Below are 22,902 nucleotides of genomic sequence, written 5' to 3' on the forward strand. Positions count from 1 at the left end.
TTCTTAGAGAAGTAGTACTGTGATTTAAGCTTTGTGAAATGGGTTCCAAAAAGAAAAATGATTGGTTTTTCCCTTCTCAGAAACCTGGATATCCTTCTCTACTCTCCCTTTCTAATTTTGAAAATGTCAAGAAGGATGCAAGAGGATCCCAGTGGTGGAAGAGGAGGAATAGTATGAGAAGCAGGGAACTAAGAAAACCATCTGAACTCCCTGAAGTCTTTCTTTTTTTCCTAACAAAGGTTTATTGTTTTCTCTAATATTTTGTTTTTCTTTTTAATGTAGGATTTAATTTTTGAATCGCTTTAATAAAATGCAAGGGAAGAAGAACACAAAATTCCAGATTTATCTCAAGACTCCATATCATTATAACTGTGTAGTGGGTAAGGACAATTTTTGTTTTCTAGGAGTAGTTGACCTGGTTATATATAGTTAAAATATTAGACCAATTTCCACTAGTCCAGTGGTCAATTGAGTGGAAGTCTAACTAAACCAAAAGACCTGTGTAGTTTTATCTAACCCCCTAAAATGGAGGTATTATCCAAGAATATTAGAATGTTTTCTGTTCACTTAACATAAGGAATAGTTCATTTTACTGACCATAAAATAGATTTGGGAAGAATATTTCCACTTATCTACCTCATTCTTGCCATTCCTTTACCCCAGAGAGAGCCCTTATCATCCAGGGACTGTATCATTTTAATGACTTTATTCTTGGTTCCCTATTGTCTCTCTATCCCTAGTCCAATGATACATTACATAGAACAGCAAGACACTTCTCTTCAATACATTGGATGGCGGCACTCAATTCCATGAAAGTCTGCAGGGACATTTATTGCCAATAATATTAAATGAAATCTTTTCTCAGCTCACTGCCAGCTGTCTTCCTTCTAAGTCATTCTCTTCACTCAACCCAAGAAGACCTATTAATTGTTCCAACCCTCCCCAGTTTATTTGCCCACGAAGAACATTTTTTTCCCAAACCAGACTTCTGCCACTTCTTAAAATCCTACACATTCCAACCCCTGTCACAAGCTCTTCCCACAATACCCATTCCCATACTGTCCGCTCAACTACCTTCAGATTTGGTTATATTCTTGGGCATTTCTATTACTTGTATATGTTATTTTAAACACCTGACTCATTTTATCTAGTGTAGCAAGATGTCCATGCTTTTCTACTGCACCCATCACTTGTAAGATGTCCATGCTTTTCTAGTGGACCCATCACCCTCACTAGTTTGAAAACTCCTGGAAAGCAAGAACCACATTTTATCCTTCCCTTATAATTCCACAGAGTGTACTGCTCAAAGATGGAATTCATCAAATAATAATAATATTAATAATGGTGTTTGTTAAGCACTTACTAAGTGCCAAGCACTGGGGTAGATACAGGGTAATCAGTTTGTCCCATGTGGGGCTAACAGTCTTAATCCCCATTTCACAGATGAGGTAAGTGAGGCATAGAAAAGTTAAGTGGTTTGCCCAATGTCACACAACAGATAAGTGGCAGAGTTAGGATTAGAATCCAAGTCCTCTAACTTCCAAACCCGGGCCCTTTCCACTAAGCCTTGCTGCTTCTGCTGCTAAATACTGCTGCTATTCAATCAGTCATATTTATTGAGTGCTTACTGAGGCTGAGAACTGTACTAAAAGCTTGAGAGAGTACAATATAACAGATTTGGGAGGAAGGTCTCCTGCCCACAAGGTGTCTGCAGCCTAGCAGAGTTTACTAGTATTATCTCCTCCATCCTCCCAACATCACTGTGAGATTCTAAAGAGTTAAAGAAGTAGTATGTTCCTTTCATAACTGGGAAAGAGAAAAGAGGGGAATTGAGAGATCCAGGATGAGAAGTCAAATCTACCATTTTCTAGCCGGGTGTCCTTTCTACACTATTTGATCGTACATGGTGAACACTACTGAGAAATTTACCTGCCTCTTGAAGGATTGTTCTCCCCTGGTTGATTTGAAAGACTCAGGTTCTGGATGATATAGCCTCTTTGAAATTTTGGGGTGACCTCGGAGAGGTAGTACCCAGATGATTGCTTACAACAAAGGAAGCAGTGGGATAGCTCATTATTCTTTCGTTTGCCTTTTTTTTATAGAAACATGGAACGTTTCATTAGGATAAATCATGCCCATGAGATGCTTGGATTTTTTTACACTTAAAAGATGTTGTGAAATCATTGAATTTTTAATTGTACACTTTGGGAATTAAGTGTAAAATGTGTTTACCTGAACTTTTAGGGATTTCACTTTTTCAGAAGCCTTGCCTCTGAAGTCTGCTCATGGAAAAGGAAAATGTCACCTAAATTGTTTCCTGAATTTAAGCCAGGTTGATAACTCTTGGAATTCTCAATTGTATTCATGTTAGACATATCGTTTAGATTATAAAACTGAATCCTTGGTGGGATTTTTTATGATGTTATCATTTTCATCTCTGTCTTCAAATGTTTGGTGACTGGGTGAAATAAAAACACTAGGAATTTGGTGGGCGTGGTAGAAGATTTATTTCTGAATATTAGATTTAATATTAGCTGTTCACTCAGTACTGAGCTTTTCTTTAGTTGATTAAGGGCAGACTGACTTTTCTGTAGATTGTAGACTCTTAGGAAGGCAGGGATCATGTTTTCCAATTCCAAGAGTTTCCCAACTCTTTAGTTTAGTGCCCCGCCCACAGTACTTGATCAACAAAAACCATTGATTGATTTTAGTATTTTACAAGCAAAATAGATACAGAAATCAACAGTATCTCTCAGATTACAATTGGCAGGAGGAATGAGCTCTCTAGGTAAAAATTTATGATCACCAATGTTTCATTGTGTTCTCTTAATAAACAGAATTGGGGCCCAATGCATAAGAAATTATAGCTCTCAAAAGGCACAAGTGCAACAGTGCCCCACATACAGCCTTGGAGTCCATGTTTATTGTTCACCTGAATCAAGTAAAACTCACCTAAGCCAGTGATAGTAACTGCTAGCTTATTCAGTTTTAAGGTCTCACAAATTCCTCCCCTCCAATTGAATTCCGAGAGATGAAGACTTTGTATATCTAAACATGTAATATAGTGATTGCTATTACATTGACAAGTCCTAATCCTTAATGCTGTCAATCATTGCCATAAATCAGAATTGATCAGATTCAATCCTGGATGGTGCTTTTCCTATAAAACTTTTAGCTTTCATCTAAGAAATTAGCATTAATCTGCTCTAGATTGAGCTGTGGCAAAGATAGGCAAAAATAATTGGCAGGGCAAAAGTGAGAGGAGGCAGCTCTACAATGGAGAATGGAGAGTTACTGCTTCAGATTTGTCAGGTTGAAACATGGGGTTAAACTTGATGGGAATGTGCCTGTTGCAGTTCATGATCATTTGAAAACCTGCTACACCCAATCCACCTTGCAGTGTGGCTCAGTGGAAAGAGCCTGGGCTTGGGAGTCAGCGGTCATGGGTTCGAATCCCAGATCTGCCACTTGTCAGCTGTGTGACTGTGGGCAAGTCACTTAACTTCTCTGTGCCTCAGTTACCTCATCTGTAAAATGGGGATTAACTTTGAGCTTCACGCGGAACAACTTGATTACCCTGTATCTACCTCAGTGCTTAGAACAGTGCTCTGCACAGAGCTTCCCCTTTTCCCTCTGCTCCCTCTCTGCCCCCCATTCACCTCCCCTCAGCTAAGTCCCCTTTTCCCCCTCTTTCCCTCTGCTCCTCCCCCTCTCCCTTCCCCTCCCCTCAGCACTGTGATCGTCCGCTCATTTGTATATATTTTTATTACCCTATTTATTTTGTTAATGAGATGTACATCCCCTTGATTCTATTTATTGCTATTGTTTTTTCTGTCTCTCCCGATTAGATTGTAAGCCCGTCAATGGGCAGGGATTGTCCCTATCTGTTGCCGAATTGTACATTCCAAGCGCCTAGTACAGTACTCTGCACATAGTAAGCAGTCAATAAATACTACTGAATGAATGAATACCAACATTATTATTAGATATTTAGTCCCCAGTTAAGATTATTTGGTGATAAATATACTTTAAGTTTTTTTCATGATATCTGTTAAACGTTACCTATATGCCAGGCACTGTACTAAGTGCTGGGGAATATACAAAATAGTTATGTAGGACATAGTCCAAGCTTGACTGCCTATCAACATCACTCATTATCCAATCATCCTGTTACATGGTCTCCAGCGGACTGTTTTCAGTCTCCCGACAACTAGTTTGTGGCTTCTTTCTTACATTCTTGGTCTCTTTGAATCTTTGGTCTCTAGTCTTCCTTGGGTACCCTATTCTTTAGGCCCGACCAATCATCAGTGTTAGGTTCCATGATACATAAGTTGCAATTGGTTGTTTCACTTTTTTAGTAGTTTGTTTTAATTAAAATGGATGGTAAATATCAATTACAATCTTTTCAGCCAGTAATGCCAGGCTTCCGGGCTACCATGTAACTCATGGATTTTCTTACTAAATCCTCAGTAACTCCTCCTAAGAGAAATCTCAAACTGGCACGGATCACTTCGGGACAGAGACCTGCTTGAGGACACTGAGATCTCACTGCCAAGAGGCCACAAACCAGTATGGACCAACAGCCATTGCCAAGGTCAGGGACCAGCTTGCGGACACTGAGATCTCTCTGCTGAGTGACCACAAACTGGTATGGACCATCGCCCATCACCCGGTACAGAGACCTGCCTGAGGACATTGAGATCTCTCTGCCGAGAGGCCCTAAATTGGCATGAACTATTGAACATCACCTGGGATAGGGACCTCCAACTTTCAGAAACATTATGATCCCATTCTCACATACCTTCTCTCTTCCTCCATCTCTACATTGATCCCTGGGGAATTCACTATCTGGGGAGATGTTCCTGATGACCCTCTACTGCCCGCTTTCTATCACTCTTCTACTCCACTGACCTCCTGCTTCACCCCAGCTGACCCATTCACCAACTAGGACACCTAATCGATCTCTCATCATCTCTAGTCACTGTTCAATCTCTACACTCACCAACTCTTAAATCCCTTAATCTGACCCTAACCACATCAACATCCTTATCTCCTATACACCTCTTACCCACAGATCTTTTCCCCAACAGAGGCCTCCCAACAGAGGCCTCCAATTATTTGACTCTGATCATTTTTCTCAAGTCATCATGCCCCTTTTAGCCTCCATACCCAAACTGCCTTCCCTATCATATCGATGCCCTCAACACCACCCGCTCTACTGAACCTAACTCCTCACTCCCCTATCCTTTCATCGATCTCATACCACTGATCCACAGCCCTGAATCACCCACAGTCCACTTCCATCACTCCTGTTTATGAGCCCCAGATCACAGAGTCACAGAGCACTCCTAGAGGAAATCTAGATACCAGGCTGACCTCGTCCACCTTAAGTTCATCCTTATGTGCTTTAACTCTTCCTAGCAAAATAATTTCTCCTTCCTTATTGACACACATGCCCACTGCCTTACCAGTTATTTCAGATGTTGAACTCCCTCCTTCCCCTGCCTCCCCCACCCCTTGCCCCTAATGACCTGGTCACCTACTTTATTGAGAAAATTGTGAACTCTCTTAAATCTGTGAGCTGGTGTAGGCTGGGATTTTCTTTATTTGCTGCTGAATTGTACTTCCCAACTGTTTAATTCAGTGTTCTGCACAGAGTAAGCGCTCAATAAATATGATTGAATGAATGAATGAAATCCCCCCTGCCCTATCTTCAACTTTCACATCTTTCCCAGTCATATTTCAGGAGGAGATCTCCTGCTTTCTATCAAAATCCAACCCCTCCACCTGCATATCTGACCCTATCCCTTTGCACCTTATCAAAGTATTTGCTCCCTCCTTTCTTCCCTCCCTGACTATTTTCAACTGTTCACTCTCCAGTGGCTTCTTCCCCACTGCTTTCAAACATGCTTATACATGTCTCCCCTATCCTAAAAACCCCTCCCTCAACCCCTCCAGTTAACTGCTCCCTCCAGTTATCACCCCATCTCCTTCCTAACATTCCTTTCCAAAGTCCTTGATTGCACTGTATACACCCTGTCTCAAATTTCTCTTCTCCAATTTCCTCTTTAACCCCCTCCAGTCTGGCTCCTGCCCCTTCACCACCCTCTCAAAGATGACAAATGATCTCCTTCTTGCCAAATCCAACAGCCTCTATCTCATCCTAATCCTTCTCTGCCTCTCAGCTACATTTGACAATGTCGATCATTCCCTTCTCCTCAGCTTCACTGATGCTGTTCTCCCCTGATTCTCCTTCTACCTCTCAGGTCACTCATTCTCAGTCTGTTTTGTGGATGCTTCCTCTGCCTTCTACCTCCTAACTTTGTAGGTCCCTCAGGGTTCAGTTCTTGGTCCCCTTCTATTTTCCATCTACACCCACTACCTTGGAGAACCATTTTGTTCCCATGGTTTCAACTACTACTTCTATTTGAATGATTCTCAAATCTACATCCTTTGCCCTGATCTCTCTCCTACTCTGCAGTCTCACATTTCCTTCTGCCTTCAAGATATCTCTACTTGGATATCCTGCCATCACCTTGAATTTAAATCCAAAAGAGAACTCTTTATCTCCCCACCCAAACCTGTCCTCCCCCTGATTTTCATATCACTGTAATAATAATAATGGAATTTGTTAAGCACTTATTATGTGCCAAGCATTGCTCTAAGAACTGGGGTAGATACAAGGTAATCAGGTTGTCCCACGTGGGGCTCACAGTCTTAATCCCCATTTTCAGATGAGGTAACTGAGACACCAAGAGGTTAAGTGCTTCCCTCAGGTCACACAGCTTTAAGAAGCACCAGCATCCTTCCTCTCTCATAAGGATGTCACTTTGGTATTATTCTTGAATTCTCTCTCTCATTCAACCCACAAATTCAGCCTGTCACTTAATCCTGCCAGTTCAAATTTCACAACCCTGCTAAAATCTGTCCTATCCTCTCCATCAAAACTGCTAACATGTTAAACCAAGTACTTACCTTTTCCCACCTTGATTACTGTATTAGCCTCCTTGCTGACCTCCCTGCCTCCTGTCTTTCCCCATTCCAGGTCATACTTCACTCTTCTGCCCAGATCATTTTTCTACAAAAACACTCAGGCCATGTTTCCCTACTCTGCAAGAATCTCTGGGGGTTGCCCATCCCATCAAACCAAAACTTCTCACCATTGGCTTCAAAGCACTCATTGGCCTTGTTTCCTTCTACCACACCTCACCAACCTCCTAATTCGAAACTGAAACTCACCAACTCTACTTAGAACCACACTGAACAGGAAATTTGAGATGCTCTCCGAATGGTTCCAGCTGAAAAGAAGTCTCATTATTGAGGGGCCAAGTATTTTTTTTTCCCAATAGTATCAGCAATATTCAGCTTGAGTTTATGAGACACAAAAAAGGCAAGGTGAATGTCCATGTTCTATACCTTCAAACTGTTTTATCTGTTGTAGATATATGTCAGCAGTGCACAGACATGAGAAAATCATCAAGATTGAAGCAATTTCAAAGGATGACAGTAAAACTCTTGCTGGATTTCACCTGTCAGTCGAGAAGAAAAATTAATGTTGCATGTGGCCTCTGGCTCTTGCCCACCAACGTCTTCTTATTTGGGGGCTGCAAACTTCAGCAAGGAAAAAGTACAGTGGCTACCAGTACACCAGAGAAATCATGCAGATTCATGGGACTACTATTACTAATAGTAATAATAAAGATAATAGTAATTGTGACATGCTATGTGCCATGTACTGTATTAAACGCTTGGGAATATACAAGAAAATCAGATTGAATACAGTCTCTGTCCCTCCCAGAAGAGCCAGGAGAGGACAGTGTCAGTGAAGCTGAGGTAGTATAATGTTTCCAGAAGGGGGTAGTTGACAGTAAGAGGGAGATCAGGAACTGAACTCCTATTTTAAAGGGTAAAGTGAGGCACAGTGATTTTCCCCAAGGTCACCCAGCATGCAAACCAGGATTATAACCCAGGGCCTCCAGCTCCCAGGCCTGTGCTCTTGCTTCTAGACCACATTACTTCTCTAAATTACCCTCCCTGACTGCCTCTGTCTGTGAACACAATGTCATTTGGAAGCCTGGCAAATTGGTCTGAGATCACTGCCATAGATTTTGTTCCCTCCCTCCCTTTCTTAAACATCTTTAAATTCCCACCATCTCTATGAAGTCATTTCTGAAAGTTGAGTCCAGCTCAACTTTTTACCAACTTACCTTCCAGCTTTGTAAAAACATTTACCAAATACCCGGTAATAGATGTATTCCTTCATTCACTAATTTTACTTGCTCCATAGCTACAAAAATCTCATTTCATAAGAACATAGTATAATTAAATATTAGTCAAAAAGTAAATTCTCTTCAGTGAAACCAGAGAAAACTTTCAGCCTCCAAGAAAATCATAGATGTTTTAAACAATAATTTGTAATAACAAAGGCAAAGGTTTTTTTCAAATATGTTGCAAGACATGAGAGTTGCCCTAAATAAATAACTAAATAATAATTTGGCACATACATGCAAGAGGTGGTTCAACATTTAAAAAGATTTGGAGTACTGATGGGTCAGAAAATGGTACCCTGTAGGGTTCATTTAAAGAGTTATTTATCTTCAGAAGTAACATGGTCTAGTGATGAGAGCAAGGGCTTGGGAGCTAGGACACCAGGGTTCTAATCCCAACTCTGTCCCTTGCCTGTTTGAGGCCCCAGGCAAGTAACCTAATTTCTCCTTGTCTCAGTTTCCTCATCTATAAAATAGGGGATTAGATATCTGTTCTACCCAACTCTTAGTAGAGGCCTTGGCCTATAGTAAGCACTGAACAAATGTCGCAATTATTGTTCTATTACAAGCAAAGACCACTAGCACTATGTGAATTTGGCAAACTCTATAGTAAAACTTTATAAAAAAATGAAATTCTCCTAGGAGTGCCAGAAAAAGTTTCCATTTGAGAATCAAAATTAGAGAACAGTCTGTTCCATATCTATGTGCTTTCTGGTAAAAACTAGTACCATCATTTCTCACAAGAGAAAAATGTGGTTATCTTAGGGTGAAACTCTTCATCCATCAAAGATTCAGATGACCGGGTATTTCCGTCCTTCTGGCTGCTAAGCTTAATTTTGGCAATCACTGCTTCATCTCCCACTGAAGTTGGAGTTAATCTTTCCCTGAAACACTTAAAGCCTTACTGGGAATCAAGCCATCAGTGGGATTAATTGAGCACGTACTCTGTGAAGAGTGCTCTACAAAGCACTTGGGAGCATAGACTAGAGTAAGTAGACATGATCTCTGCCATCTAGGAGCTTACAAGCTAATTAGTTTAGAACGAAAAGATTGTCTCCTTTAGAGGAGGAAGACAAAACACAATTGGAGGAACTGTATTATTGGGCCCACATTAAATCAAACAGTAACCACCCTTGCTTCTTGATTTATTGTTCTAGAATGAGGATTGTTTATTTTGAAGTTTGGAAGATTTTCTAGAGAAGAACAGATGGCAGCTAATGGCCCTGCCAAACCAGGAAAAACATTACTTCATAAAAACGTTCAAGGAACGCCAGAGGGGTGGAGGCATCCCTAAGGAAGAGAGGGAATTTTTTTGACCTAACGTGTCTTATTTAAACGTTCCCAGATTTGAAATCTACCTCTATTTCCCCCAGGAAATTATTGTATTTTCAGGTGCACAGGGTGCGATTCATTCTCAGTGTGTGACATGCACTCACAAATTCAATCTCATCATCAACACTGTTGTCTTTGAATGGGGTAGTTCTATATATTCAAATGAAATTGAAGACACTATGTTAATTAAGAGCTACAAGAACAAAGGGTGAATGCTGCGCCTAGATTTCTTTGAAGTGACTTGTATGGAGTAGTCAGTTAAAGGAAGTGCGATTCTAATAGAAAAAGTTACCCAATAACTAGATGATACACTGCCTTTGTTCAGTCTTTCAGGGGAAGTGTCACTCCATAGGTAAGAAGCTTCAAAAATATATGGAGTGCTGCAATTGAATGCAAATCTTTTGGAGTTATTAAAGGTCACTTTTTTTTTTCAAAATTGAAGCTCCAGTGCTTAGCATCGTCTCTACTTGGACAAGTAAAATCAGTCTGCAACCTTACCAAATATCAGCTCTGACCAAAATGGGAGTCCAAGATCTTTAAAGTATGTTATACATATGCTAACTGCACTTGAAATGAAGTTTGGATCTTATGCTTAAAGGGACACACTATCTCTACAGCTACAGATCCACGTACCAAAGTCCAGGAGATTACCTGAACTTCTTGGCTTAATTGATCAGCAGAGTAAACCTCCAGACTCAGAGAGGAATCCTTCTTTCCTCCTCATTGAGGTGAGTGGATAGATCAAAAAAAAAGTATGCACTATTGACTGTTCAGCATGTTAGAGACTTTTGTTTGCCTCCTTTCTATGGTTGTAATAGTAAACAGTTATTCTAATTTTTAGCTTTATTACAGTTTCATATTCTTTTTTTGGATCAAATGCTATGGAAAATAAATCATGTCACACAAATTTCTTTTTGAGAAAATTTCTCGCAGAGGGAAGAGATTAAAGCACAGCTAGCTAATCAATGGAGCATACAGTTCATTCATTCATTCAATCATATCTATTGAGCACTTACTTTGTGCAGATCACTGTACTGATTGAATGGGTAAGTACAGTACAACAATAAACAGTCACATTCCCTTCCCACAGATCTACTGGATTATGCTTTTTAAGTTTATTGTATAAAGTATTCATTTTGATCTCCACAATATTGATCATCTGAGCCATGTGTCAGTATTTTCCCCCAATTTCTCCATTTGAGTCTTAAAAACACTGTTACTTTATTGTTTCTGATTTTTGGTTAGATTTGGGAAGAGACAGAGCAATTTCAAGCAGATCTTTGTAAATTTACTTCTAAATATATTTCTTTGTTAATATGGATCCACGGACAGTTGTTTCAGAGAGAGATTGTTTCATATCTATACCTTATTTATACCAGTGGCTGTCTTCCCCTCGACACTGTACACTACCCTGAGCTAGGGAATGTGTCTGCCAATTCCATTATGTTGTGTTCTCCCAAGCACTTAGTAGAGTGCTCAACACACAATAAGCACTCAATAAAAACAAAATCGATTGAGCCTATGTTTTCACTGTGCATTTAAACACACTGGAAGAATAACTCTGCTTCAGGATTCTTGCCATTACATGTGTTACTTAATTTGGACATAATCTCCAACCCATTTTCTGCTTCATCTTTCCAATTCCTTTAAACAGAGTTTATGAACTCAGAAAATAAATGTGTAACTTCTACCCTTAACCGGTTAAATTTAGGGACATTTTCATTACGGAATTGTGCTAATTTGAATATTAATGCTTACAAATATACCTACACTACATGAGTATGAGGGACTATTAATTCCTCCTAAATTGAGTACATGAAAAGATTGTTCCTGGAAACATCGGTGCATTTGCTGTATAGAGTGCGGCCTTAGTTTACTTTCACCCTCTGTGCCCTGGGTTTCTTGAAACCTCTCCTTTTAGAGTCACCACATTTAAATGTCTGACACTCATCTGATCTGTCCTCCAGTTTCCTCTTAACTGTCCTTCATCAATACCCTCTATGAGGTTTTGCTTCACTGCATCTTTAAAATATTTTGGTTTTTTACCTCAGTTTAGAGCTCCTACTGTCACTGCTTCGCACATGTCTAACCAGCTCAAGGCATGAAGTGTTCATCATTGCTTCAGTGCTGGAAAATTAACTAGGGAACCTGAAGAAAGGAATTGCTGTGTTAGGTTTATTTTCACTTTCACACTCAAAAGGAAGCTTATAGCCTAGTTCTCACCCAGGCAAAAGGGGAGAAAAAAGCCATACTCTAAAAATCCAACCCTCCAGTAACATCCTTTAACCTAATGTAATTAATCCCATTTCCTTTCATAGGTATTTTATTGAAATTCCTGTTATTTATGTCTATGAACGTGGATCTGTGACTTTTGGATATTTCATAATTACCCCACCCCCAATCCCACAACATTTATGTGCCCATCTTTAAATTTTGTACTATAAATTATTTACTCATATTGCTATCTGTCTCTCCCTCTAGACTGTAAGCTCGTTATGGGCAGGGGATGTGTCCATTGATTCAGTTGTATTGTACTCTCCTAATTGATTAGTACAGTGTTCTGCATATCATAAGCGCTTGATAAATCCCATTGATTGGTTGATTATGTTTCCTCTTCTAATGAGGATCTGTTCACAAAGCTTTATCCTGATTTGCATTCTTTGACATTGCTATTTCTACAGATGAAACTTACAAGACAAAATCACACCACCGTGACCGAGTTTGTTCTGATGGGATTCACCAACGCTCCCAAACTTCAGACTTTTCTTTTTGCAACATTCTTAGTCATTTACATGATGATCCTGATGGGAAATAGCTTAATCATTTTAATAACCAAAACCGATCGAGCTCTCCACACCCCTATGTATTTTTTCCTTAGGAATTTGTCCTTCTTAGAAGTGGGTTACACTTCCGTGACTCTCCCAAGAATGCTGGCGAACCTTTGGACACAAACTAGAACAATTCCTTTGGTAGCCTGTGCCGCCCAGATGTATTTCTTTCTTATGTTTGGAGCCACAGAGTGCTTCCTCCTGGCTGTGATGGCCTACGATCGTTATGTGGCCATCTGTAGCCCCCGACAGTATTCAATCATCATGGATGATAAAGCATGTCTCAAGATGGCAGCTGGTTCCTGGATCAGTGGCATTCCAGTCCAGTTAGGGCAGACCTATCAGATATTCTCCCTGCCCTTCTGTGATTCCAACAAGCTGAACCATTTTTTCTGTGATATCCCACCAGTACTTGAACTGGCCTGTGGGGACACAGCTATGAATGAACTCTCAGTCTATGCCGTAGCTCTGCTCCTTGTAACAGCCCCATTTCTCTTGATACTCGTGTCCTACGTCAAAATCATCTCCATCATCCTGAAGTTACCTTCAGCCATGGGGAAACGCAGAGTCTTCTCCACCTGTTCTTCCCACCTCATCGTTGTCACCTCGTTCTTTGGATCTGCTATCATCACCTATCTACGGCCCAAGTCAAGCCACTCAGTGCATGTCGATAAATTTCTGTCTCTGTTCTACACCACTGTAACACCAATGTTTAACCCCATGATATACAGTCTGAGAAAGAAGGAGGTGACTGTTGCCCTGAAAAAGTTTCTGTCACAATTATTCTGAAGTCACCTGAATTAGGAAGTTATTTTCCTACTGGGTCACCATGCATGGGTATTCCTGGTTCCTTAGGAAGCCACACTCTAGTTCCTTTAATCACTCAGAAAGAATATAGGTATGCCTTCAATACTCACTGTTTTATGTCCAGGGTGACATTGTGTCAAAATATGCAATCTTTGCCTATTTCACATGCAAAAGTGGTCAGACATCCAGTATGTGGAAACTTGCTTTTACTTCTATTCTATATTCTTTCAATTGTAATCATTGAGCACTTACTTGGTGCAGAGCATTGTATTAAGTGCTTGGGAAAGTACAATACATTAATAAAGAGAGAAAATCCCTGCCCAGAAGGAGTTCACAGTCTTGGGGGGGCAGGGTGGGGAGACAGAAAGCAATACAAGTAAACAGAAATTAAATGTAATCATTAATGGACTAAGGAGCAAAAGAGTATGGCTTCTCATATTTTACATAACTTTATACTTTCATTCATTCAATTGTATTTACTGAGCGCTTACCTTGTGCAGAGCACTGTACTAAGCCCTTGAAAAGTACAATTTGGCAACAAATAGAGACAATTGTTACTCAACAACAGGCTCAGAGTCTAGAGAGGCAGTGTGGCTCAGTGGAAAGAGCCTGGGCTTGGGAGTCAGAGGTCATGGGTTCAAATTCCGGCTCTACTGCTTGCTAGCTGTGTGACTTTGGGCAAGTCACTTAACTTCTCTGTGCCTCAGATACCTCATCTGTAAAATAGGGATTAAAACTGTGAGCCTCATGTGGGACAATCTGATCACCCTGTATCCCCCCAGCACTTAGAACAGTGGTTTGCACATAGTAAGTGCTTAACAAATACCATTATTATTATTATTATTAGAAGGGGGATACAGATAACAAAACAAAACAAGTAGACAAGCATCAGAAGCATCAATATAAATGAATGGAATTCTAGATATCTATACATCATTAATAAAATAAATAGAAAAATATCTACAGATTTACGCTCTTGATTTAGTCCCATGAACTAAATATGATTATTTTATTGCCAAGTCTGCTTAGGGCAGATATAATTTCTTAAAGGATTTTTTTTCAAAAGAAAAATCAATTTGGGATCTGAATCCTCACAAATATTTCAAGTATCAAGTGGCTGGTTGCAGGAGTTGAATTTTGAAGACAGAACTAAAGTTTCTAGAGTCTCAAACCAATAGTTTAGATCTACCTAAACAGTTAAAGTCCCATATTCCCAGGCCAATGATCCAAAATTAGGGGGAGGGTGAGAAAAAGGTAGGAAAGAAAATCTGAATCAGAGAGAAAGCGATAATGGGATTGGTTGGTGACAGTGGAATTTCTACATTGAATTTTTTATCATCTAATTTTGACAACCTAATTTTGTTTTCTGCCCTTTTGATGGCTTGTTATACCCCTATGTATCAGAATTAGAACTACAGCAATTTGAATTAATTAGCAAATTCACTGGGAATAAATTACCATATTACATTTTTAACAGCCATTTTAATGTGATGTTCAATTCATTTAGCTTAGTGGATAGAGCACAGACATGGAAGTCAGAATGACCTAGATTCTAATCCCAACTCTGCCACTTGTCTGCTGGGTGAACTTGGGCAAGTCACATAAATTTCCCTAGGCCTCAGTCATCCCATCTTTAAAAATAAGGATTAAGACTGTGAACCCTATGTGGGACAGAGACTGTGTCCAACCTGATTAGCTTGCATCTATGCCAGCAGTTTGTACAGTGCTTGACACATAGTAAGCGCTTAGCCGAAACCATTATCATTATTAACAGTGGAAAATATTATATGGTGCATGTCCTTAATGTTACTACCAAAAACACATCTATTGTAGAAGCATTCCTATATCTCCTAAAAATGGTGACAAAACCATCATTCTTTATAGCATCACGTATGCTAAATGTTTTGAAGCAGGCTTAGCAGAGAGTTTATTGTCTGTCTTATGCTGTCGAGTCATCTCCAACCCATAGCGACTCCATGGACACATCTCTTCCAGGACACCCCACCTCCATCTGCAATCATTCAGGTAGTATATCCATAGAGTTTTCTTGGTAAAATTATGGAAGTGGTTTACCATTTCTTTCTTCCTTGAATCTCCACCCTCCACTCTCTCCCATGCTGTTGCTGCCCAGCACAGATGAGTTTTGACTTGCAACAGATTGCCTTCCACTCGTTAGCCACTGTCCAAGCTAGGAATGGAATGGTTATGCTTCTGCATGACTCTCTCTCCCATAGCCAAGACTAGTAGAGTACTGGAAACTCTCCAGATGCAATCCTGAGAGGGGAGACAGTTCATTATCTCAACTAATTTCTAGAGTCATGTTTCTAACCATTTCATTACTTAAGGAGGACTGTTTGATGTGCCTGCCTGCCAATGTTTTGTGAGACTCTCTTGGATTCCAATACACTGAGCTAGATCCTCTTCTATTTTGAATAGCCATGACATCCAGCTCAGTCTCATGGTCCAGGGCAAAACCTTTTGGTTTTGTTTGTTTTTTTAATAGTATTTAAGTGCTTATTATCTGCCAGGTGACATACTAAGCATGGGGTAGATACAAGCTAATCAGTTTGAACACAATCCATATCCCACTTGGGGCTTATAGTCTTAATCCCTATATTACAGATGAGGTAACTAAGATATAAAGAAGTGACTTAATAATAATGATAATAATGATGGTATTTGTTAAGGGCTTAAAATGAGCCAGCCACTGTACTAAGCGCTGGGGTGGATATAAGGAAATCGTGTTGGACACTGTCTCCCATGTGGGGCTCACAGTATCAGTCACCACTTTTAAGATGAGATAACTAAGGACAGAGAAGTGACTTTCTGAAGGCCATATGACAGACAAGTGGGTGAGTCAGGATTAGAACCCATGATCCTCTGACTCCCAGGACTGTTCTCTATCCACTATGTCTTCCTGACTCGCCAAAGGTCACACAACAGACACCTGGCAGAACTGGGATTAGGATACCAATCCCCTGACTCTGAGGCCTCTGCTCTTTTCACTAGACTAGGCTACTTCTCTGAAGTTGTAAACTATTTCAGGTATTGCATCCCACCTCATTCATTCAATAGTATTTATTGAGCACTTACTATGTGCAGAACACTGTACTAAGTGCTTGGAATGTACAATTCGGCAACAGATAAAGACAATCCCTGCCCATTGACGGGCTTTCGGGGGAGACAAACAAAAACAATAGCAATAAATAGAATCAAGGGGATGTACATCTCATTAACAAAATAAATCGGGTAATAAAAATATATACAAATAAGCAGACGAGCACAGTGCTGAGGGGAGAGGAAGGGAGAGGGGGAGGAGCAAAGGGAAAGAGGGCTTAGCTGAGGGGAGGTGAAGGGGGGGCAGGCAGAGAGGCAGCAGAGGGAGCAGAGGGAAAAGGGGAAGCTCAGTCTGGGAAGGCCTCTTGGAGGAGGTGAGCTCTCAGTAGGGCTTTGAAGAGGGGAAGAGAGTTAGTTTGGAAGATGTGAGGAGAGAGGGCATTCCAGGACAGCGGTAGGACGTGGGCCAGGGGTTGATGGCAGGATAGGCGGGAACGGGGGACCGTGAGGAGGTGAGCGGCAGAGGAGCAGAGTGTACGGGGTGGGCAGTAGAAAGAGAGAGGGGAGGTGAGGCAGGAGGGGACAAGGTGATGGAGAGCCTTGAAGCCTAGAGTGAGAAGTTTTTGTTGCATGCGGAGGTTGATAGGCAACCACTGGAGGTTTTTGAAGAGGGGAGTGACATGCCCAGAGCATTTCTGCAGGAAGATGAGCCAGGCAGCGGAATGAAGAATAGACTGGAGCAGGGAGAGACAGGAGGAAGGGAGATCAGAGAGAAGGCTGACACAATCATCCAGCCGGGATATTATGAGAGCCTATACCAGTAAGATAGCCATTTGGGTGGAGAGGAAAGGGTGGATCTTGGCGATATTATAAAGGTGAGACCGGCAGGTCTTGGTGACGAATTGGATGTGTCAGGTGAATGAGAGAGCTAAATCCAATGAGCCACCTTAAACTCTGGGAGAATGGAGGTACCAAACAGTTCTAAGTTCTCAAAACTGTTACTTGTGTTTCAGAGTTCTGAAGACTGTACATATGAGAAAGGAGAAATGTAAAAACTGAATAATGACTAACCCTTATTCTCTTTCATGTATCTCCTGAACCCATTTGATTGGCTTCTCTTCTTTAGATTTGCCTCCTGTACTTTTATGTCACCATGAAGTTTAGCCTGTTTCTCCCCTCTCGGAGGTTCTCTCCAAATAGGTAGAATTACAATTTGAAGACCCCCTTATATAATTCATATAAACCTAAGAAAGCAATAAACCTAATGTAAATCCCTCCCAGACCCTCAGCCCCACAGCCATTATGTACCTATCTGTAATTTATTCTTTTATTTATTTTAGTGTCTGTCTCCCCACTAGACTGTAAGCTCACTGTGGGCTGGGAATGTACCTACCAACTTTTTATATTTTTATATCAGACTTCCCCAAGCACCCAATTACCAGGACAGTGAATATTAATGATGAACAAATTTTTCTGGAGAGTTGTACTAACAATGAATTGGAGGCCCAAGCAATTATCTTAGGAAGAAATATATGATCACTGTTATCAGACCCATCCTCTAATCAACTGAAATTCTAAGCAATCACAAAGTTTTTTAGGTTACTTTCAGAATGCAGTTGATGTGCTTGGATATTCCTCACCTTACTGGACTGAGAGGTGAGATTGTCAGGAGGAGATGCAATTCATTCATTCACTCAATCATTCATTAGATCTCATTTATTAAGCACTCACTGTGTGCAGAGCAGTGTACTAAGAGCTTCTATTAAGCGTTAAGTGATGTGAAGTGATGTTCGATACATACTGACCACAGGCAGAAGAGTCAAGAATCAAGCCGCTCTGGTCACCACCTGTAGAATGCAGAGTGCATACTGGAGAGCTTTGACCTTCTGGAGAAGCAGGGGTGTGAACTGTGCTGAGCCCAAGGAAGACTGAAAACAGTGAAAGCAGCCTGAACCGCAACAAGGGACAAGAGATTCAAGAGCAACAGCAGAAGCCAAAGTCCAAAGGAGACGCATGGTCTAATGAAAAGAGCCCAAGTCTGGATCTGGGTTCTACTCCTGCCCTGACCACTCATCTGCTGTAGGGCCTTGGGCAGGTCACTTGACTTCTCTGTGCCACAGTTATCTCATTTGTAAAATGGGGTTCACTAATCCTCCCTCTGATACACTGAGAGCTCCATGTGCAACAGCGACCGTGTCTGACCTGATTGTCTTCTATCTACCCCACTGCTAAGTACAGTGCCTGGCATATAATAAGTGGCTAAATACCACTTTCAGTATAATTCTTGTTATTAATCTCAAACATATTTTTGGAGCGCTTACTGTGTGCAAAGCATAGTGCTAAGCACTTGGGAGAATACAGTTTAGCAGAAATGGTAGACAAGTTCTTTCAGTCTAAGTGATTTGGAGTGATAAGAAGCTTTCAGTCTAAGTGATTTGGCCAATATGAAGATGGCATCTAAGATCCTCATCAACACTCATCAACTTCACTGCTTTAAGTATTGTTTCACTGGGGAAGTTTTCATGGAGTTATTTCAGACAACCTCTACAGATATTAATTAGGGTATTCATTTAGTCTATGTCAAAGCATAAGCTAAGCCTAAGAAGGCGCTGAAGTAGACCAAATCAAGACCACCAATGTTATATATTGAGCACTTACTGTGTGCAGACCACTCTGCTAACCACATGAGAGAGTCGTCAGACACATTCCCTGCCCACAACGAACATAGAGAGTAGAGGGGGAGACACACGGTAATAAATATCAGACACTAATCCTTGTCGAATATGAAACTCAGCACCTACTAAGTTACTACGTTAACATCAATCAATGGTATTTATTGAGCCCTTACTATGTGCAAAGCACTGTGATAATCACTTAGACATACTAAGAGCTTAATACAACAGAGTTAGCAGAAAGGTTCGCTGCCCACAATGAGCTTATAACTTTCACCCATGTTCCCGGGGAATGTGTGGATAAATACTGCTATAGAATTTGTGCAGAAATATTCTAGAGTGATTTGCATAAACCTTAGGAAAGATGGAGTGGATGACTGGTCCAGGGCTATGTAAAACTGTTCCAATGAACCAAGATGACTTGAATAAGTTACATGACATTTATTAATGAATTTAATGACAGAAACCTTGAATTGCATGTAAAAAATATTAAGGTCTAATCATATGGAATTGAGAATATTTCTGTTCTCATTGACTCTCACTTCAAGCATTCTTTTCCTAAGTACCAGTACTAAGTACCTAAGTATGTTCCATTTTGCAGATGAAATACAGAAAGAGCATGGGCCTGGGAGCCAGAAGGTCATGGTTCTACCATTTCTCTACTGTGTGACCTTGGGCAAGTCACTTCATTTCTCTGTGGCTTAGTTCCCTCATCAGCAAAATGGAAATTAAGCCTGTGAGCTCTATGTGGATCAAGGGACTGTGTCCAACCCAATTATCTTGTATCTACCTCAGCACTTAGAACACTGATTAGCACATAGTAAGCATGTAATACTATAATTTTATTATTATGTTGCTGGGAAATCATACCAAAGTTATGGAATTTATTCTCTTGGGATGTTTCCAGTGTCCCCAAACTGCAGGGGCATCTTTTTGGGTTATTCTGGATCATTTACATGTTTATTACTACTCGAATAAAACCAAGGCCAATCAAACACTCAACATCCCCATTTACTTTTCCCTTAGAAATCTGCTACCCATAGTCACTCCCCCCAGAATGCTGGTGGACCTCTGGACACAGGACAGAACTATTACTTTCCCTGTGTGGGCTTCTCTGCTGTAGACCTTGATATTTCTAGGTGCTACAGAACGTATCATCCTGGCAGTGATGGCATATGATTTTTTATGCTATTGGTTAAGCATTTACTATGTGCCAGGCACTGTACTAAGCATAGTTGCAGGTAGATATTAATCAGATCTAGCCTAGCTCATAGTAAGCACTTAGAACCCTTAAAAAACTCTGATGAAAGGAACTGAATAAATGGTAGATCTCTAGATGTTACTATTCAAGGACTTTTTTTTTCTTTTTGAATTAGAAGAATACCTTCCTTGAGGTCTGGTGGATGCAATTATTAGATGTCACTTCACTTATGGTTTTGCTTCACAAATCAAACCCACAGTTGGATTTTCAGACGTGGCAAGCATCTGCTTAAATACAAATGGGGGGCAGGGAGGTATTCTCTAGAAGAACAGGGTAGTGATCCTGGAAATAGGAGTGGATCAGGAGCAGAGAAACTTGTCTGTGAGATGAAAAATCAACCTAACATTCAACTTCCAGGAACCCCTATATATTCTTTTCTGATCTCTTCAAATTTTTTAAATAAAACAGTAGAACATTAATACATATCAGTAATTCTATAATGCTATAAAATATTGCCCTCGTGCTCTGCAAACAAAAAGCCCTCAGTCAATACTATTAATTGATGGAGAAAATGTCCTTTTTGACATGTTGATCTCTTGATATTTCATGTCTTCCTAGCCTGGGTTCTTACTGATGTTGTCTACTTCAATTCTGAGAACAAGGAATGGGCCTCTGACGCTTCTCTATGGTCTTTCCAAGAGCCCAGAATATCCAGTGCACACAGTGAGCCCAAAGGAAATGATAAAGATGGGAATGTGCCAAGTAATAGTGACTGAGCAGAGTCAGTGACTTTATATGTCAGTAAAAAAAAAGTCACCTTCACAAATCAGAGCCTCACAGATCCTGGGAAGATATCTTTTTGCCCAGAATTCTCTTCAGAGCTCCTTTCACCTCTTGATTCCTCAGACTGTAGATCAAGGGATTTAGCATGGGAGTGAAGACTGAATAGGAGAGGGAAAGCAGCTTCTTGGTCTCAGGAGAGTAAGTGGATTTCAGTCGGAAATAAGTTGATCCCGCAGCCCCAAAGAACAGTGAGACCACAACGAGATGGGACGAGCAGGTGGAGAAGGCTTTGCGACGGCCCTCGGCGGAAGACATCTTCAGGATGGTGACAAGGATGCGGATGTAAGACACAACGATCACTCCAAAGGGGAGCATCAGGATGATAACGGTTGCAGTTACACTATGTATCTCAAGTGCGAAGGTGTCCGTGCACACCAGGTCTAAGACAGGAGGGCTATCACAGAAGAAGTGGTTAATTACATTAGGCCCACAGAAGGGCAATGTAAACATCAATGTAGTCTGTACTGTTGCCACGGGAATCCCTGCTAGCCAGGAAGCCAGGGAGAGCTGCAGACAGAACCTCCGGTTCATGATGAGCGAATAGCGGAGTGGATCACATATGGCGGCCTGTCTGTCATTAGCCATCGTTGTCAGGATCCAACACTCCGAGGATCCAAAAAAGAAGGCAAAATACATCTGGGTAGCACAGCCACCAAAGGAAATACTTTTATCCTTGGACAGGAAATTGGTGAGCATTTTGGGGATGATAACAGTGGTGTAGCCCATATCCATAAGGGACAGACTCCTGAGGAAAAAGTACATGGGGGTTTGAAGGGTAGGGTCCACAGTGGAGACCAACACTAAGAGGGAGTTTCCTATTAAGGTTATTAGGTACACTACAAGGAAAAGCATAAATAAGATGACCTTAAATTCATGGAGATTGGAAAAACCCAAAAGAATGAATTCAGTCACAAGTGACTGATTGCCTTCCCTCATTCGCATGTTATATTTTTGGCAATGTAAGTACAGAAATATCTGGGCCCAAAATATGTGCACTTTGTTCAGGAAAAAAATACGTAGCAATTTTTTCATAGGCCAGGTCTTCCCTATGAACATTTCTCAGAATGAACTTGAGTAGCTAATTTGGTCAAGGATCATGGAGGTAATCATAACATGAAATATATGGTGTCAAGGTTCTCAGTGCCCAGAAGCAAGTTCAGGAGACTGGGGGAGTAGTGAAGTTAGCCAATAATACAGATTCTGTAAAGGAATAAAGAATTTCATTTTATCATCACTTGCTATTAATGTTTATCATTAATGAACCCACATTTTTCTCACCACACTAGACGTTATCACATTTAGAGGGCCTAAGTCTGCTGGGGCAATTAAATAATCACAGATTCTCTGCAGGGAACAAAGCAACTCAATCCATGACTTCCACATGGAAATTTTCTCAACTTCCGGTCACACAAACACACCTCCACACACAGACCTATACCCCCAGTACACATAAGCATATGCACACAAACACAATTACACACATGTACACAGCCTGGATGCTCACGTGACCAAAAGGACCGGGTGAAAATTTTTCACACAAAAGAACCAAAAATATACCTACGCATCCGTACCACCTCTTCTCTCTCAAGTCCCATCCTTAGCCAAGTAGTGTTATAATTTTAGCATTGTGAGGATTTAAACACTTTGTGTCAGGCACTGTTCTAATCTCTGGGGTAGATACAAACTAATCAGGATGGACATAGTCCATGTCCAACATGGGGTTCACTTTCTTAATCCCCATTTTCCAAATGAAGTCACTGAGATATAGAGAAGTGAAGTGACTTGACCATGATCGCATAGCAAATAGCAGATGGTTTACAACTAGATGGTCCCAAAAGAAAAAATATTTTTCTTTCCCTTATCAGGTACTTGGAAATCCCTTCATAATTCTCCTT

At 40.7% G+C, this 22,902-nt stretch overlaps 2 protein-coding genes and 1 non-coding gene across 3 annotated transcripts; 1 reads left to right on the plus strand and 2 right to left on the minus strand.

The window, feature by feature from the left end:
* The first annotated feature begins 1,903 nt into the window (after positions 1-1,903).
* On the plus strand, positions 1,904-13,216 carry LOC107547817 (olfactory receptor 10AG1-like). Its single transcript, XM_029059209.2, has 4 exons — positions 1,904-1,976; positions 4,485-4,672; positions 10,217-10,327; positions 12,281-13,216. The coding sequence occupies exons 1-4, from the start codon at positions 1,904-1,906 to the stop codon at positions 13,214-13,216; spliced, it is 1,308 nt and encodes a 435-aa protein (XP_028915042.2).
* Positions 13,217-15,380: 2,164 nt separating this feature from the next.
* LOC114810435 lies at positions 15,381-15,518 on the minus strand. Its single transcript, XR_003758135.1, has one exon. It is a non-coding gene; the product is annotated as a small nucleolar RNA SNORA7 (small nucleolar RNA).
* A 5,480-nt stretch (positions 15,519-20,998) lies between these two features.
* LOC100680627 (olfactory receptor 10A7-like) lies at positions 20,999-21,943 on the minus strand. Its single transcript, XM_007666587.1, has one exon. It carries the CDS (start codon positions 21,941-21,943, stop codon positions 20,999-21,001), a length of 945 nt encoding a protein of 314 aa, XP_007664777.1.
* Positions 21,944-22,902: the final 959 nt, after the last annotated feature.

The sequence above is a fragment of the Ornithorhynchus anatinus genome, chromosome 3 (genome assembly GCF_004115215.2).
Source record: "Ornithorhynchus anatinus isolate Pmale09 chromosome 3, mOrnAna1.pri.v4, whole genome shotgun sequence".
In the NCBI taxonomy this organism is placed as follows: Eukaryota; Metazoa; Chordata; class Mammalia; order Monotremata; family Ornithorhynchidae; genus Ornithorhynchus; species Ornithorhynchus anatinus.

What these genes read in the sequence shown, in the direction of transcription:
- LOC107547817 (XM_029059209.2), top strand. Translation starts at nt 1,904, where the DNA reads ATGGTGAACACTACTGAGAAATTTACCTGCCTCTTGAAGGATTGTTCT. An exon ending in GGTTGATTTGAAAGACTCAG is followed by an intron (nt 1,977 to 4,484) that starts GTTCTGGATGAT and finishes ACTCCTCCTAAG; the next exon opens with AGAAATCTCAAACTGGCACG. An exon ending in CTTCTTTCCTCCTCATTGAG is followed by an intron (nt 10,328 to 12,280) that starts GTGAGTGGATAG and finishes CTATTTCTACAG; the next exon opens with ATGAAACTTACAAGACAAAA.
- LOC100680627 (XM_007666587.1), bottom strand. Translation starts at nt 21,943, where the DNA reads ATGAGGGAAGGCAATCAGTCACTTGTGACTGAATTCATTCTTTTGGGT.